This window comes from Branchiostoma lanceolatum, chromosome 7, assembly GCF_035083965.1.
Source record: "Branchiostoma lanceolatum isolate klBraLanc5 chromosome 7, klBraLanc5.hap2, whole genome shotgun sequence".
Classification (NCBI taxonomy): Eukaryota; Metazoa; Chordata; class Leptocardii; order Amphioxiformes; family Branchiostomatidae; genus Branchiostoma; species Branchiostoma lanceolatum.
In genome coordinates this window covers 22,513,853-22,527,991 of record NC_089728.1, presented here as the reverse complement: position 1 = coordinate 22,527,991, position 14,139 = coordinate 22,513,853, and the positions used below count along the sequence as shown (strand labels likewise).

General features: G+C 40.9%; 1 protein-coding gene across 1 annotated transcript; it reads right to left on the bottom strand.

Annotated features, from left to right (window-relative positions):
• Positions 1-576: 576 nt before the first annotated feature.
• On the bottom strand, positions 577-13,918 carry LOC136438185 (coiled-coil domain-containing protein 90B, mitochondrial-like). Its single transcript, XM_066432929.1, has 7 exons — positions 13,623-13,918; positions 10,410-10,514; positions 7,172-7,275; positions 5,567-5,668; positions 2,317-2,358; positions 1,940-2,011; positions 577-1,013 (listed from the first exon to the last, which is right to left on the bottom strand). The coding sequence occupies exons 1-7, from the start codon at positions 13,771-13,773 to the stop codon at positions 834-836; spliced, it is 756 nt and encodes a 251-aa protein (XP_066289026.1). The 5' UTR covers positions 13,774-13,918; the 3' UTR covers positions 577-833.
• Positions 13,919-14,139: the final 221 nt, after the last annotated feature.

Here is a 14,139-nt window from a genome sequence, read left to right as displayed (position 1 = left end):
AGTCTCACAGCACTTACACATAGAATCCCCTGGACATTCAGTTTCACTGGATAAAGTTAAAATTCTGGACACTGAGTCCGACTTCGTTGCAAGAGGCATCAAGGAAGCCATTTACATCAGGGCCCTACGACATCCCTCAACAGAGACGGCGGGCGATACAGACTTTCCAATACTTACGATCCACTACTCACGGAGTCACGTGTGCTATCTGCATAACGTGACGTCACCCCAGCGGTAGATGGATCATTCCTTGACAAAGACCGATGTCGTACTGTCGAAAATTTGGGAAGTCCAATTTTTTGTGTTGGAAATTACAGTTTAAACTCGTTTAAGGCATGCCCTATGTTTAACCTGGTGTGTCTCCCCAATCATTCACACTAACAAATTCTCTCTCGTATGGATGGAAATTTAGTTAGCAGCCACCTAGCCTGATTGAATTGTGCTATAGTGGACGGCCATCTGGCCCCCCTGCGGCAAGGGGCCATAGAACCCCCTAACAGCAGAGTTTGCGTTACACAGACTAGCAGCCACCATGGACACACATGTAAAAGTAATGCCAGCCACAATCATTACTGCTCATTGAAAGTAGAAGGCTTTATTGTTGTACTGTATGAACCTCTACCAAGAGTAATCCTTGTCCAGATTTTCCATTACTATACACAGAGACAGACTGGTCTTTATGACAAACAGCTTGGTGAAACTTTGGATTTCAGAGCCAAATGTTTTTGTTAACAAATATTTATTCCTTTTTGTAGGAAACATCATATCCATTGTGTACTTCATATTACCTTGATATTATACATAAATAGTTGTACCCATATCTGGCCCTTCTGCTATTTCATGAACATAAGTCTAAAGAGGAAGGCTGAAGCTATGGCTATACAGGTCAGCATGGACCCTGCCAGGTACTTGATGATGTCTGCCTTGGAGGACTCCAGTAGTGTCCTCAAACCAGCCACATCTGTCTCAATTTTGTTGTTAGTCAGAGCAATTCTTTTCTCCAGGTCTGATTCCTGAAACAGGAGGGAAAGTTTGGTGTAAGGATGTACATGTGCCACACATACTACTTCAATGACATTGATTGAGAGAGACACTGGTCTTATGGGGACTGCCTTAGTGAACACCATGAAGAACAAAAAGTACTTGAAGACCTTCATTTATACTTCTGTGGAAACGGATGATGATGGTGATACTCTATAAATTAAATAGGATATTGTGCTTTCTGGCATCTGCATGTTTTACACTGTAAGTCAACAATCTATTAGTTTCCACATTCACTTCTAACCCAAATTAACCACATGTTAAAGAAACTCCTTTCTCCTGGAAATCATGGCACGGTGCCGAGGTGCTCTCAATACTGGGAGAAAGTAATCAAAGAATGTGCACCAGAGCACTGGCCATGTGCAACTGTGTGCCATACAGGGTACTTTAGACAATTTTCTTGTCAACTACGCCTTGTACTACTCAACATCCGCCATTTTGTGTGCTGCGTTACCGTGTTTATCACACACCTCTGCAACGTGCCGTTAGGTGAAATGTTCCTTGTTTTTTTTTAAAGGTAAGGTAAAGCCTCAATTGAGGTGAAGCATGATGCTTTTTCAAGTAGCTAGTGGTAGTACAATGCGGCTTTGCCACGCCGGCTTGCATTTTTGGCCAAGCACACCGGGTCACCCCTACTCTTCTCGATAAGTGTGTTGGGTTCTTGTACGTGCAGAGGTTTGAGGCTTAAGTGTACATGTATGTCCGAAGCTCCCTCATACACGTGGCCGTCGGCTATACATCACCATCCGAAATGCAATCCTTTACAACATGTCCGAGCTGGAGTCGACCCTAGGATCGACGGAATTTGATCCAGATGGCGAAGCAGTGGGGTTGTGTTACCGCTTGTGCCACGGGAACATTTTTTAAGTTACAAAAATGAATGCAATTACTTGTATACCTTTTCCTTAGTCCTGCTTTTTTCCAGATTAATATCCAGAGCAATGCCACTCTTCAATTTGCTGATATCATCCTGTTATATGAAGAAAACATGAATATATCAATCTAGACAATCAATGTATGGCAGAAATAGTATGCAAAAAAGTTCTACTGCAGTACCAAGGTCAGCTGCCAGGAAGCCCATAATTGACATTCCTGTCTTCCCTTGACCTACAAACAAACCAAATATAATCACTTCATCCATAGGTTCTTTAGATTATGCTGATCACAAGTATCCGGAAACACAGACACACCCAAAACAATACCTCCATTTTTCATGGAGGTAATAAACTGATGTTACTGTGAGAGGGGGAATAATGGAAGTTGATCTATACTCACTTTAAGAGTTTTCTTCAGCTGCTCCACTTGGCCTTTCAATTTCTACAATTGCAGGAAACAGGAAGAAACTAGAATTCAACGAACACATTATCTTTGCCAAATAATCAGGGCTTATGATGGAGAGTGAATATTATTTACATGCTTATCACCCCCTGCAAATTTGATCATTCACCATACCATTTGGAAGTTATAAGGGGGGGGGGGGGAATGAGTCCAGCCTAGATAAGGTTAAAAATCATTTTATCTGGACTAGTATATGTATCTAGTGTGCTGATATACATGTATGTTATAACAGGTCATGAAAAAAATGAGCCACAAAGTCATATATTGATATTATATGGGCCACAAAGGTTTGATATTGCAGTGTTGTAAGTTGAAAGTGATGATGAAATGGTACAGTCAATATATATGAATAGATTAAATCTTTATTCCATATCATGCACATTTTGAAAGACATACTGGTACTACATGTGACTTTTCCGTAGTGGTGCAGTTTTGGTGCAGTGTATTCTCCGAGCAGAGGAGTGTGCCCAGCTGTTTCTTTTAGGTGTTTTTGTCAGGCTTTCTATTTTGTCCCCTTTTTTGTAAAAAACAGCCGGACCCGGCCTGCGTGCCGATTTGAGCTTATCATGAATAAACAAAGGTTCCAAAAAAAAAAAAAAACCCACACCTCTGCTTGGAGAGTAGTCACTAGAGTAGTGCCCCATCTGTTGTTTATATAAACTACTTTTGGCAGGACATTGTTTATATGACCTGTGTCGGGATACTGTCACACAGTTTGAGAGTCATTATTATGAAATGCAGCGGGTTTACAAACTTTCCTTACTAATTATGCCAATTAGCTCCTGATTTGCATAATCAGTCTTTGATTATGTAAAGCACCATCTGAGCTCTCTACATACCAAACATCACGACGATCTGTCGACCCCTTCAAGTTATTCATGTCTGAAGGTCAAAACAAAAAAAAAAACCTGCAGTTCCAAACAAGCTGCAAGAGAGCCCAAGCTTACACAACTTATATCCCGTGGCATGAACTATCTACCACACAAAAATCATGACCATAGCACTTTCAGAAAATATGCCCCAAAATTTTGAAGCTCCGCTGCAGTACCTTAGGTACCCGCTAGAAGGCCCATTATCGAACTTGACCTTCCTTTCTGTAATCCCTACCCATCCACTAAATATCATGCAGAACCCTCAACAGCTTCTCGGGTTATGTTGGTCATATACAAATACACATCCACACAAAGCCCGCTGCAGTACCGACGGAAAATGCCAGGGCAACCATTTTTTAACTTGACCTCCGTTCCCATAACATCTACACACCTACAAAAAATCATGAAGATCCATCAACGTTCTGTCACTTTTTTTGCCTACATACAAACACACAAAAATGCAAAGTCCGCTGCAGTACTGATGAAAAATGCAAGGTAAACCATTTTTGAACTTGACCTTCCTTTGCACAACCAATACACACCTACCAAAAATCATAAAGATTCATCAAAGGTTTCTTGAGTTATGCTCTTGACATACATACTGACCCACCCAACAGCCGGCTCAACCGAAAACATAATCTTCTCCGAGTTCCTCGGCGAAGATAATTAGCATATCTCGCATGCAATGTTAGAATTATCTTGTTTTCCCTGATATTTCCTAATGATATTTGATCAAAGAATTGTCTAAAAGGAATCATTCTTTAATTTTTCAGCCAAGTGACATGGGGTTATATTTTTAGTATGGGGTGGCTTTCTTGCATTGATCCTTAAAACTAGCGCTTCATTTCTATTTCAGATGTGATGATCTCATACATCATCTTAATTTTATGGATGACATCCTCTGGAGACCTCAAAACTAATGCGCGTGGGCGAAAAAAAAAGAAAAAAACAGCAAAAAAATGCAACTAAACCACAGGACTACAAAGCACAGAACACAGTGTATCAAACAAACAACGAGTCTTTATTTGTAGGAGGTACATGTAGGTTGTCTTGTTCATCATAGCAGGCTCAGCGTAAGTGATTGATGTTTAAGATATATTGACCAGAGGACTGGCTCCAAGGACTGTGGATGATATACATGTATGACTGATGAGAATACTCATATGCACCCATAAGGGCAGTATCAACATACATGGCATTGAACTCCATATTATTAAGCATTCCATGGTTCACACAAATCTCTCTGTGAGACCTCTATACCAATGCCTCAACTCCTCTCCCATGTCTCTCATCATTGCAAACAAAACGTGTAAGAGCCACTCTGGATAGGTCGTGTTTGAAATTGTCTGGGAGATACTTGCTGGCTGCCGCAAGTCTCTCGTACAACTGTGCACACGTAACATTCCCCTAGCCAACGTCGATGGCATACCAATCCGCAATTACTCCCCCAGTTTTCTTGTGAACTTTGATGCTGACGTATTTTGTGGTAGTACATATCAACGAGTTTAACGACATGCCGGCACAATGCTGGCCTTTCGCAGCAATATAAGTCAGCAAGTTCCGGAGATTTTTTTTTAGCCCAGGCGAAAATCAATGCATGCGGATGTCGTCCATAAAATTAAGATGGTGTGGCCTAATGTATGAAAGTATAAGATCATCACATTTGAATTTTACAAAAGTACTGAGACTGCTCAAACAGAAAAGTCCTTTGTATTGAGTCTTTGACCCATTACTGATTGATAGAATTTGATATAATGTGCATGTCAAAATCAAACTGTGTGTGATCTTGGCTAAATTACTGCATATGCAACTTGCCAAAAACACTTTTGTCAAGGAATTTAAAGTCATGACCATCTTCAAAATTTAACATTAGTACATGGTCCTGAAAATTATTAAAAGTACTGTTTTTTCATATGTACTTCTGCCATTCATGAAAAAACATAAACGTTGAAGTTGAACAAATATAGCGAGTAAAAATTTCCTGAATAGGAGCTGTTGTGTATCCTTTACTTGGGGAAGGAGGGTCACCTCCAGAAGGAGCATTTAATTTAGGAAGATAGTTGTGCACACGTTCGCAGCTACAACTCATGATCCGGTTGCTGCACTGGTATGTAACTTGGCATATCGTCTGCTACATGTAAGTTGTGCATGATGATGATCATCATGCACAACTTACATGTAGCAGTTGATGCACGTTGTCTTTTTTACACGGTAACTACCCTGGTGTGTGGAGATCAGACCTATCGCTCCAATCTTATGTGTCTTGTCCTCACCAAAGTACAGTTGACCAGTAATGTGATACAAACATGACTTACATCATTCTCATTGCGCAGCATGGAGAACTCACTCTTTTCCAGGATCACCATGTCCTTCCTGATGGAGGACATGTGTGCCATCAGCTGCTGCATCATGATCTCCTGTAACACAAACATGCCACATTTCTGCACAACACACGCACGATACACACGCTCAGGGCTCAGGATATTTCATAAATATATATACTAGACATAATTTCTCAGTTCCTATTCTTGGTTTTGTGGTCCATGCTGATTCATGCACAGGATATAAACAGAAACCTGCAACATTCTATCATTTTACATTTAATCATTTATGTCCAATCAAACTGTTTTTGTCTTGTTCCACCTCATCACTTGTTCCTCCAGTACAGTACTATACAACAGTAACAAAGGAGGTGAATTACGTCATAATGTTTGTAATAAAGTCCATTGATGTTTGGTTTTGCATGTGTTTGGCAGGGCTGGGAATGTCTCTCTACTGAACCTCCATTAAGCTTTCCTGAAAAAAGGTTTGCCCCTCCGATCCCGCTGCATGTTGCAGATGTTTGACTGTCTAACATGTGCTGATTGGCCAACAGAACTTATAATGTGCAGTTTTCTGATAGTTGCCTGGTTTCTGATGGCTAAGGAGATCTAATTCTGTCCAAGCTTCTCTAAAAAGCTTCTTATCAAGCCAAGATTGTGCAAGCCCTCGCTCGCACGGAATCAGATCTCAACAGTCATCGATAACCCGCTAACTATCAGAAAACTGTGCGTACAGTAGTTGGCATGGATGCAACAGAGGCTAACAACTGCGCAACTTTCCTTCACGTCTTTAGTCATTTCTTCAACCTTCCTCACCAGTTAGATTTGATAATGAATGCACATTTTTTTTGGCCAAATTTTTTTCTTTCTGTGCATCAATTTTGGGGTGCCCATGTCCAAAGCATGTCATCCATATACAATCAAATCAGCATGGCCTGGCTACAAATGCGGTTCCACTGTAGACCTGCTGGACCTGCTGGAGTTTATGGAACATATACATATAGTACATGTAGTTCCAGTGTTTACCTGTTAGAGTTTGTGAATATACATGGAACACCATAAGGCCACAGCAAGTAAATTTTATGGATGACATCAGCGCGCGCATTGATTTTTGTATGATTTAAAATGAAAAATAAATAAAAATTTTATCCTCCAGCAATGGTCAACATACCGAAAATGGGAAAATAAGTCATAAACCTCTATCAGTTCTATCACAAAAACGTCCTAGATGCCGTAAATAGGGATCTGTATATTTAGCAATGGTGAAAACCCATACAAATAAGTAAAGAGACGGAGATTTCTGAGGCATGGCAGTTCCGTTCAGGAGAGCATAGAGGAGAGAAATTTAAGTCTTCAGCTGAGATGAATTGAGTAGAGCCTGCACCATGAACTGCTTCAAATTTGAAAATGTAGATATCTTGCTTTTTTTAGCCCATCTTGTTTTTTTTTCGCCTACGCACATTAATTTTGGAGTCTGCTGAGGATGTCATTCATAAAATTTACTTGCTGTGGCCTAAGCTGTAGTTCCAGTTTTAACCTGCTGGAGTTTGTGTACATACATGGAACACCATAAGCTGTAGTTCCAGTGTTTATAATTACCTGCTGGAGTTTGCTGACCAACTCTTTCTGGTTCTTCTCCAGGGTGCTGTTCATGATTTCTATCAGACACAGAGTCACACATTCTGCCTGCTCCGGAGTAAACCCTGTAGGGCAACATTCAACTTTCTTACAAAGAAATCTTTAAAGGGGGGGGGGATTAAGTTTTGGACCTTAGGTTCTATGATAAATTACTTGAGGTGAATCATATACAGTCTGTATATAGAATACAACACGGTGTATTCTGTACCACACGAGGTACTGGCCCGACCGCAGGTTGTATAGCCCGACAGTCAGAGGGCAATTTTTTTGCGAACTGGGGGAGGGCCGGAACCGAGATTGATGCGGAATACAGTGTTGTATTTCATTTATGTAATATCCACCGGAAAAAAACACACTTTTCAGTGCGAAATGCACCAGAAGTTGAGAGAGTTTTGTGTCCTCGAACAAAAAATTGTAACAACATCGTTTCCAATGTCCAAATCCAGCTTTCAAATTTTTGGTTTAATACATAAAATCACAATTTCAATTGTTGAACTTGCCTGGTCAATCCATGATGTCTTACAATTTACTAGTGGCTGAATTTGGAATCCCATTGAAAATCATGCCACTGCAAAGACAGCCTCTGTTTAGACACACTTCCACACTTCCCGTCTTACCTGGTAACGTTGGGTAACATAAATTCGTGGGGTACTTAAATTCGGGATTTTTCGAAAACGGGGTATTTAGGGATATGTGCTAGATGCAACATCAGTAATACCGCTAGAAATGCAAACTTGACAGACTAACGTATTCAGAACACTGTCTGAAAAGCTTCGATAAGCATGCATTAGAAGGCGACGAGGACAAAAACTCTCCGTCCCTTATTGGAACAGTCTGAGGGCTTCGAGGGAGAATCACACTACATCGTTGTCGGCTGGTTTATAAGACAAATGTCACATCCGCTTCCTGCTAAACACAATCATTTACAAGACAACTTATTTTCTTAAAATTGCTGACCTGCAATTGGACTCTAAGTGTGATCAATCATCAAAACCCCTCTTTGTTGCTACAACCTACGGCACGTGTATTTTCCCGCCGCCATATCATTACCCAGAATCCTGTTGTCAAGCAGACGACAAAGGTTTGTGAGGAACACTTTTTTGTCTAAATGTTGCGTGTGATTGTGGACTGAGGACGATATTTTCCTCAAAGTTTGCTCCTAACACAACATTAGGAATACATGGACATAGTAGTATTATCAATGCTACGGCATCCGGCTAACTTTCCATGAATAATGTACACGTTGCCATGACGGTGGATGTCGACTTTGACGTTCTATAGCTACCGACTCAACACACGGGTTGTTCCCGTAGGCCTGATGTGTGCGGTACGGCCGTTTTTTCGTGTATTTTTTTACTTGGACACGTCTATGTCCATAGCACTCTCCTCAAGCCAAGGATGGAACGAATAGCTGCTGTATAAAATGTAATTAGCGGTAAGATATTCAAGACGAATCTTCTCTCCCGAATTAATGTTCACCCCTGTCCGACAGCACCGTCATTGTGCGTGCAGCGGACGGTAGTTTCAAGTTGAAATATTCTGGTGTCAGCACGACTAGAGACAAAATCTACCATATATATGATTAGTGCAAAGATAGTACATGATACTGACAGAATAATAGAAAAAAAGGATGGTTTATTGTTCTGCTAGATTGATTTCAGTCAATCATTATCGGAAAAATCCCGAATTTATGTTACCCAACGTTAGATGATGATGACAAAGCTTTCCTTGAGACCCTGATCCTCTCTTGTCTCAGTAGACATGACTGTTGTATGATACATTCCTGTATACTCTCACCTCTCAAATAGAAGTACCCCCTGGAATAGAAGTACCCCCCGGACAAATCTTCAAAATCTAATATAAGTTCCCCTGAAATAAAAGTACCCCCCGGAAAATTTCAAAATTGACAGTCGAGGTAAACTGCGTCCATACAACTGTCCGAGAGAAATAAGATTAAGCAGGTAGGTTGCATCTATTCAATTATGCCTGAGGATCATACATGTACCTATCAAGTATAAAAATATTGAACATAAAAACTGTACATATAGCTGCGAATTGTTCAAATCATGATGATCTCCCTCGCCACTTCGCAAAATATGATAATAATTTTCAAAATTGGGCATAGGTTCCCCGCTATGACCCCTATTAAACCGGGGGCCAACGGTGCTTTCAAATTCAACAAGTGAAAATGTATACATGATACATGTATTTTCTACTTGGAACTTGAAGCAAGTGATCAAGGAAAATTGTTGTACATGGATATCATTATCATTTAATATTATTTAATACTGATATATAATCAAAATCATCAATTGTACCTAATCATATTTTCTAAAGACATTACCCACAAAAAAACAAAACAAATATGAACACCAAAAAAGGGTTATATCCATAAACTTTTGCTCCATAGCGTCGGGAACAAAGTTTTTGTGAGACGCTCGGATTTCGAGTTCCCGCGGTTGGGCCCACAATACTGAACAGAGCCCGGCTGTAAAAGTAGCACAGCGTTTCACACCGCACATACTAAGAAGTTACCGATTTCATGTTAACAATAGAAACCACACTTTCCCGCTAGATTTGGACATTCTTACGGTTATCTTAAGATAGAAATCTTCCTAAAATTCTATGTCTATCGTTGCCCCAAAATGTAATATTTTCCACGCATTTACGGTATCATTTTAAAGATCGTTATACGCACTATGCAATATGCTGCTAGTTTTACTGTCACCACACCTGGTGGTGCCGCCGCCATGTTTCGATGGCAAAACATGCTGTTTTTTACCAACAAATTTCTGCCTTTCTGAGATTTTGCGGCCTCAAAACACATATCACAAGGGAAGTCAAGTTATAATTGCTGTTTTTACGTGTAATATGTCTTCTGTGAACGAATTATTCTTCCGCCGCGCTGCCGATAGTGGTGATCGAATTCTTTCCTGTGCACTTTGTCTTGACTACTTGACACGCTTTTTGATCAGCGCGCTTTAGTTTGCGACGTAAACAGAGACTGTCAAAGTTATTTATATGAAAATTGTATCTTAAAATGTCAGTGTGGCGTCTTATTTCCCCCCAATAGCAACGTTAACATTGTAACGTCATAGCGAGATCGACCCATATGTTATGAGTGCCGTTGTTATGAGCATCTCATGCTGAATTTGTGGTTTGATATAAATGGTGAGTGGTGCTGAGGTAACAAACTCACCATTGGTCTCCAGCCTGGTCACCAGAGTGTGGGTATCAAACAGCAGATGTCTGTCCACCTTGGGGGTCAAGTCTACGTCCCTTTTGTGGTAGCACTGGTGACCACCTGGTTGCAAAAAGTGAAAAGAACAACCTCAAAATAATAGAGTGCTTGAAATCTATTACTCCAATTTTCAACTATGTAGTAGCTACTACTACTGAGTACTACATGATGCGTATGATATGCCAATGATGTCATTGAATTTAAGTGATAAGGTGTAGTAAAACTTTTCCAACCTTGCTCTAAGTCACAAACAATGTCGAGAGGCATGTCTGCAGTCTTTTTTTTGTGTGGCTATTCTACCTTTCTACGCAATGGGACAATTCAATGAACTTGTTCCCAAAATCTTGCGCAAGAGCACTGCAGATACAAAGGAATGTTCCCACAGTGCACTGGACAGGAGAAAAATTCCAAGCAGATGAAGCAGTCAGGGGGTGCCTGCAAACCCTCTGTTACAAGTAGTAACAACCGGAAATATGGGGCAGTTCCCATGAGGACAGCACAAACAGGACACAGTGGAAGTCGTAATGACATCCAAAGCAAATAAGGAAAAGTGGAAGTCCAAAGTTTGAAGTTGTGTACCAGCCTGTTACTTTTGATTGTTAAAGTTTGCATACTGTAACTTACTTAAAAGTCTGTCTTGTATACCGACCTGTTATTTCTGATTATCTAGTACATTAACACCATTGCTGTTACTTTCTTAAACATTTACTCTTTAGATATAGTTCTAGTGTTGTGTTGTAATCATCTGTTTGGTAGTTCTCACCTGTTTAGAATTATAGAGCCTTTCAGTTTTTGCTTACCCCTGTTTATGAGACAAATATACAATAACATAAATTATATCTCATATTTTGTAAAACCATTGTGTTATAATCTCTGAGTTCACTTCTCCATTTATCTGTCCAAAAAACAGAAAAGAGGGAATGTTATAGTAGCTGTAATATTGTAGTTAAATCCCTTAACCCCCTTGTGCATGCGTACTGAGCTCTTTGTGTTGGTTCGACCCATGCCTGAATGTAGATGTGTTTGATTCTATTCAGTGCGTGTCTGTGTAATCCTTTGTCATCCCGGAGTTCTGAGTAAGTGGGAACCAACAGATTAACAGTAATGGGGTCAAAGACCCCCTAGGTGAAATCCTTTTGCTTAGTGATTACATGAACATTTAACAGCCACTGATGGAGATTTTAGCCTCATGACCTACAACGCCCTTAGGGAGACTTTTCTAGGCGGGAACATAAGTCTGACATCTTGCTCTCTAAATGCATTTTCTGCGCTGCCACATACGAGAACGACTAGACCATGCGCCATATGGCTTATGGCCTTTTTCTGCTAGCTAATACCTTTATCAAAAGAAATGTTCAAACTTTTCTTACAGGTAGTAAGTCCAAAGGCAGGGGGGGTTTGGAAGAACCTCCCGCACACTCAAAGGTATCATAATGGTTTTCATTTCTCATAAAAACTACAAAGGCAACATTTTCGAGAAAATGGAGGATATTCCTCTCCCATTACCTACACCTCAAATATGACATCCTTAGCATTTACTGTAAGGGAAGTATGAAGTTTCTGCATGAATTATGGAAAGGAGGTCCTCATTGGCATAAGTTATGTCCAGGTCTATTTAACCTTCCAAAAGGTACCTACAAGGGCTACATGTCAAGCATGACATCCGTAGCATGTACCGTAAGGGAAATACAAGTTTTTGCATGAATTATGCAAATCAGGTCACCATTACCATAATAGATGTCCAAGTGTATTGACCTTTCCTAACGGTACCAACATCTCAAATATGGTATCCATAGCATTTACCATAAGAGAAAGACACATTTCTGCATGGATTATGCAAATGAGGTCAGCATTAGCATAATTTATGGCCAGGTGTGTTCACCTTTCCTAAAGGTTATGTCAAATATGACATCCATAGCTTTTACTGTGAGGGAAATACAAGTTTCTTCATGAATTATGCAAATGAGGTCCTCATTAGCATAATGGTTGCCAGGTGTTCTCATCTTTCCTAAAGGTAACTATATCTCAAATGCAATAAAGATTATTATTATTATTATTATTATTCGTAGCGAATCAAACTGAGCTGTAACAGCAGGTAGGTTTTTTTGCAATACGTTAGGGTTTGTTGTCCTTGTTCAGCAGTCTTACGATGTACGGTATACTGCCGTTCTCCTTTGGATGGATTCCAGCTGCGATGACTGTTTGTTTGTTAGTCCAGGACTTCAAACTGCGGCTGCGTATTCCAGCACTAGCTTAACGTACGTAGTGAACACTGCAGCCAAGTCGTCGACCGGTAGGTTGAACTGTTTTAAGCGCCTCAGGAGGAAAAGACGTTTACTGCCTTGTTTTGTCATGTGAATAACCTGAGTGACGTACCCAAAAAGAATGATGAAATCCAATAATAATGCATTCTCCCTTGACACTGACAGCGCTGCGATATCCATAGCCTCCATTTCTTAATTTGAAATCCTCAAAATGCCATTTCGGACCCCCTACCGTATAAAGCTTGCGCCTTCGGTGCTCGGTGGCTAAATCACTCAGGTTCCATCATGTAACGTTACATTGTATAAGGTCATTCACGATTCTAGTACGCATGGGCAAGGTGAAAGGTGAATTAGGCCCCTGACTCGTAAACAGGTCTCCTCCCCACCATTGTCTTCATTTGCATGACAAAATCCAGACATGTTTCAAAGGCCTTCACCTTTGACATATTAACGTTACCCATAACACATGTTGCTGTGCATACCAACTCGGAATCGTGAAGGACCTTATAACGTAACAATAACTAACATGAGGGAACCTAGATGATTTCCCACCAGGTTTCACTTCAGTAATTTACACCGCTGTCACGTCGGTATATAATCACTTGTGTTGTAAACGCCAGACAGTCTGGATATTGAATTGAATTGAATTTCTTTATTTCAGGTATTTCACCTTTGATATATTCACTTTTAACAAGGATTTAACCTCCTTGCTTTTAATAATGCGACCACGGCACACTTGCACAGTGGACTGCTTATGCCTGTAATGTTTTTGGGATAAAACACTGGAGATCAGCTGACCTAATAGTCAAGACATCAACTGAAGCCTGGTCAGCAGTACGACTTACAAGACCTTATTACAAGAGCAGCTGAAGACACGGAGCTGAAACACCAGCCCTTATTCACTCACCTCCGATCGCGGCAGTGGAAAGAGCGCGCCCAGTGGTGTGTCCTTCGCTACAGGCACTGCCGGGATGTGTGATGATTTGAAGGAGACCGCTGAAGTTCCTCAAACTACTGCCTTTGTGTCTAGCCAACCTCATAATCATGGGCTGCGCCATTTTTAATTTTATGTCGTTGTTGTGCAACCCGGAAGCTAACCTGTAGTTCACATGTACGGAAGACCAAAACGACAATTCTAGACAGCTTCCTCAACTCATTTCTCACCGGTCCGAGGCATTTCCAACCGGTCCGAGGCATGATTCCAACCGGTCCGAGGCATTTCCAACCGGTCCGAGGCATTTCCAACCGGTCCGCGATACATTTCCAACCGGTCCGAGGCATGATTCCAACCGGTCCGCGATACATTTCCAACCGTACCACGGCACAGCCCCCTGTCCCCCACGCTCATACAGTGGACGATCCCAGATGGGTCAAGGGTCACTCGTGTTGTGAATGTGAACAGCCAGTCGTCGACGTTGAAAACT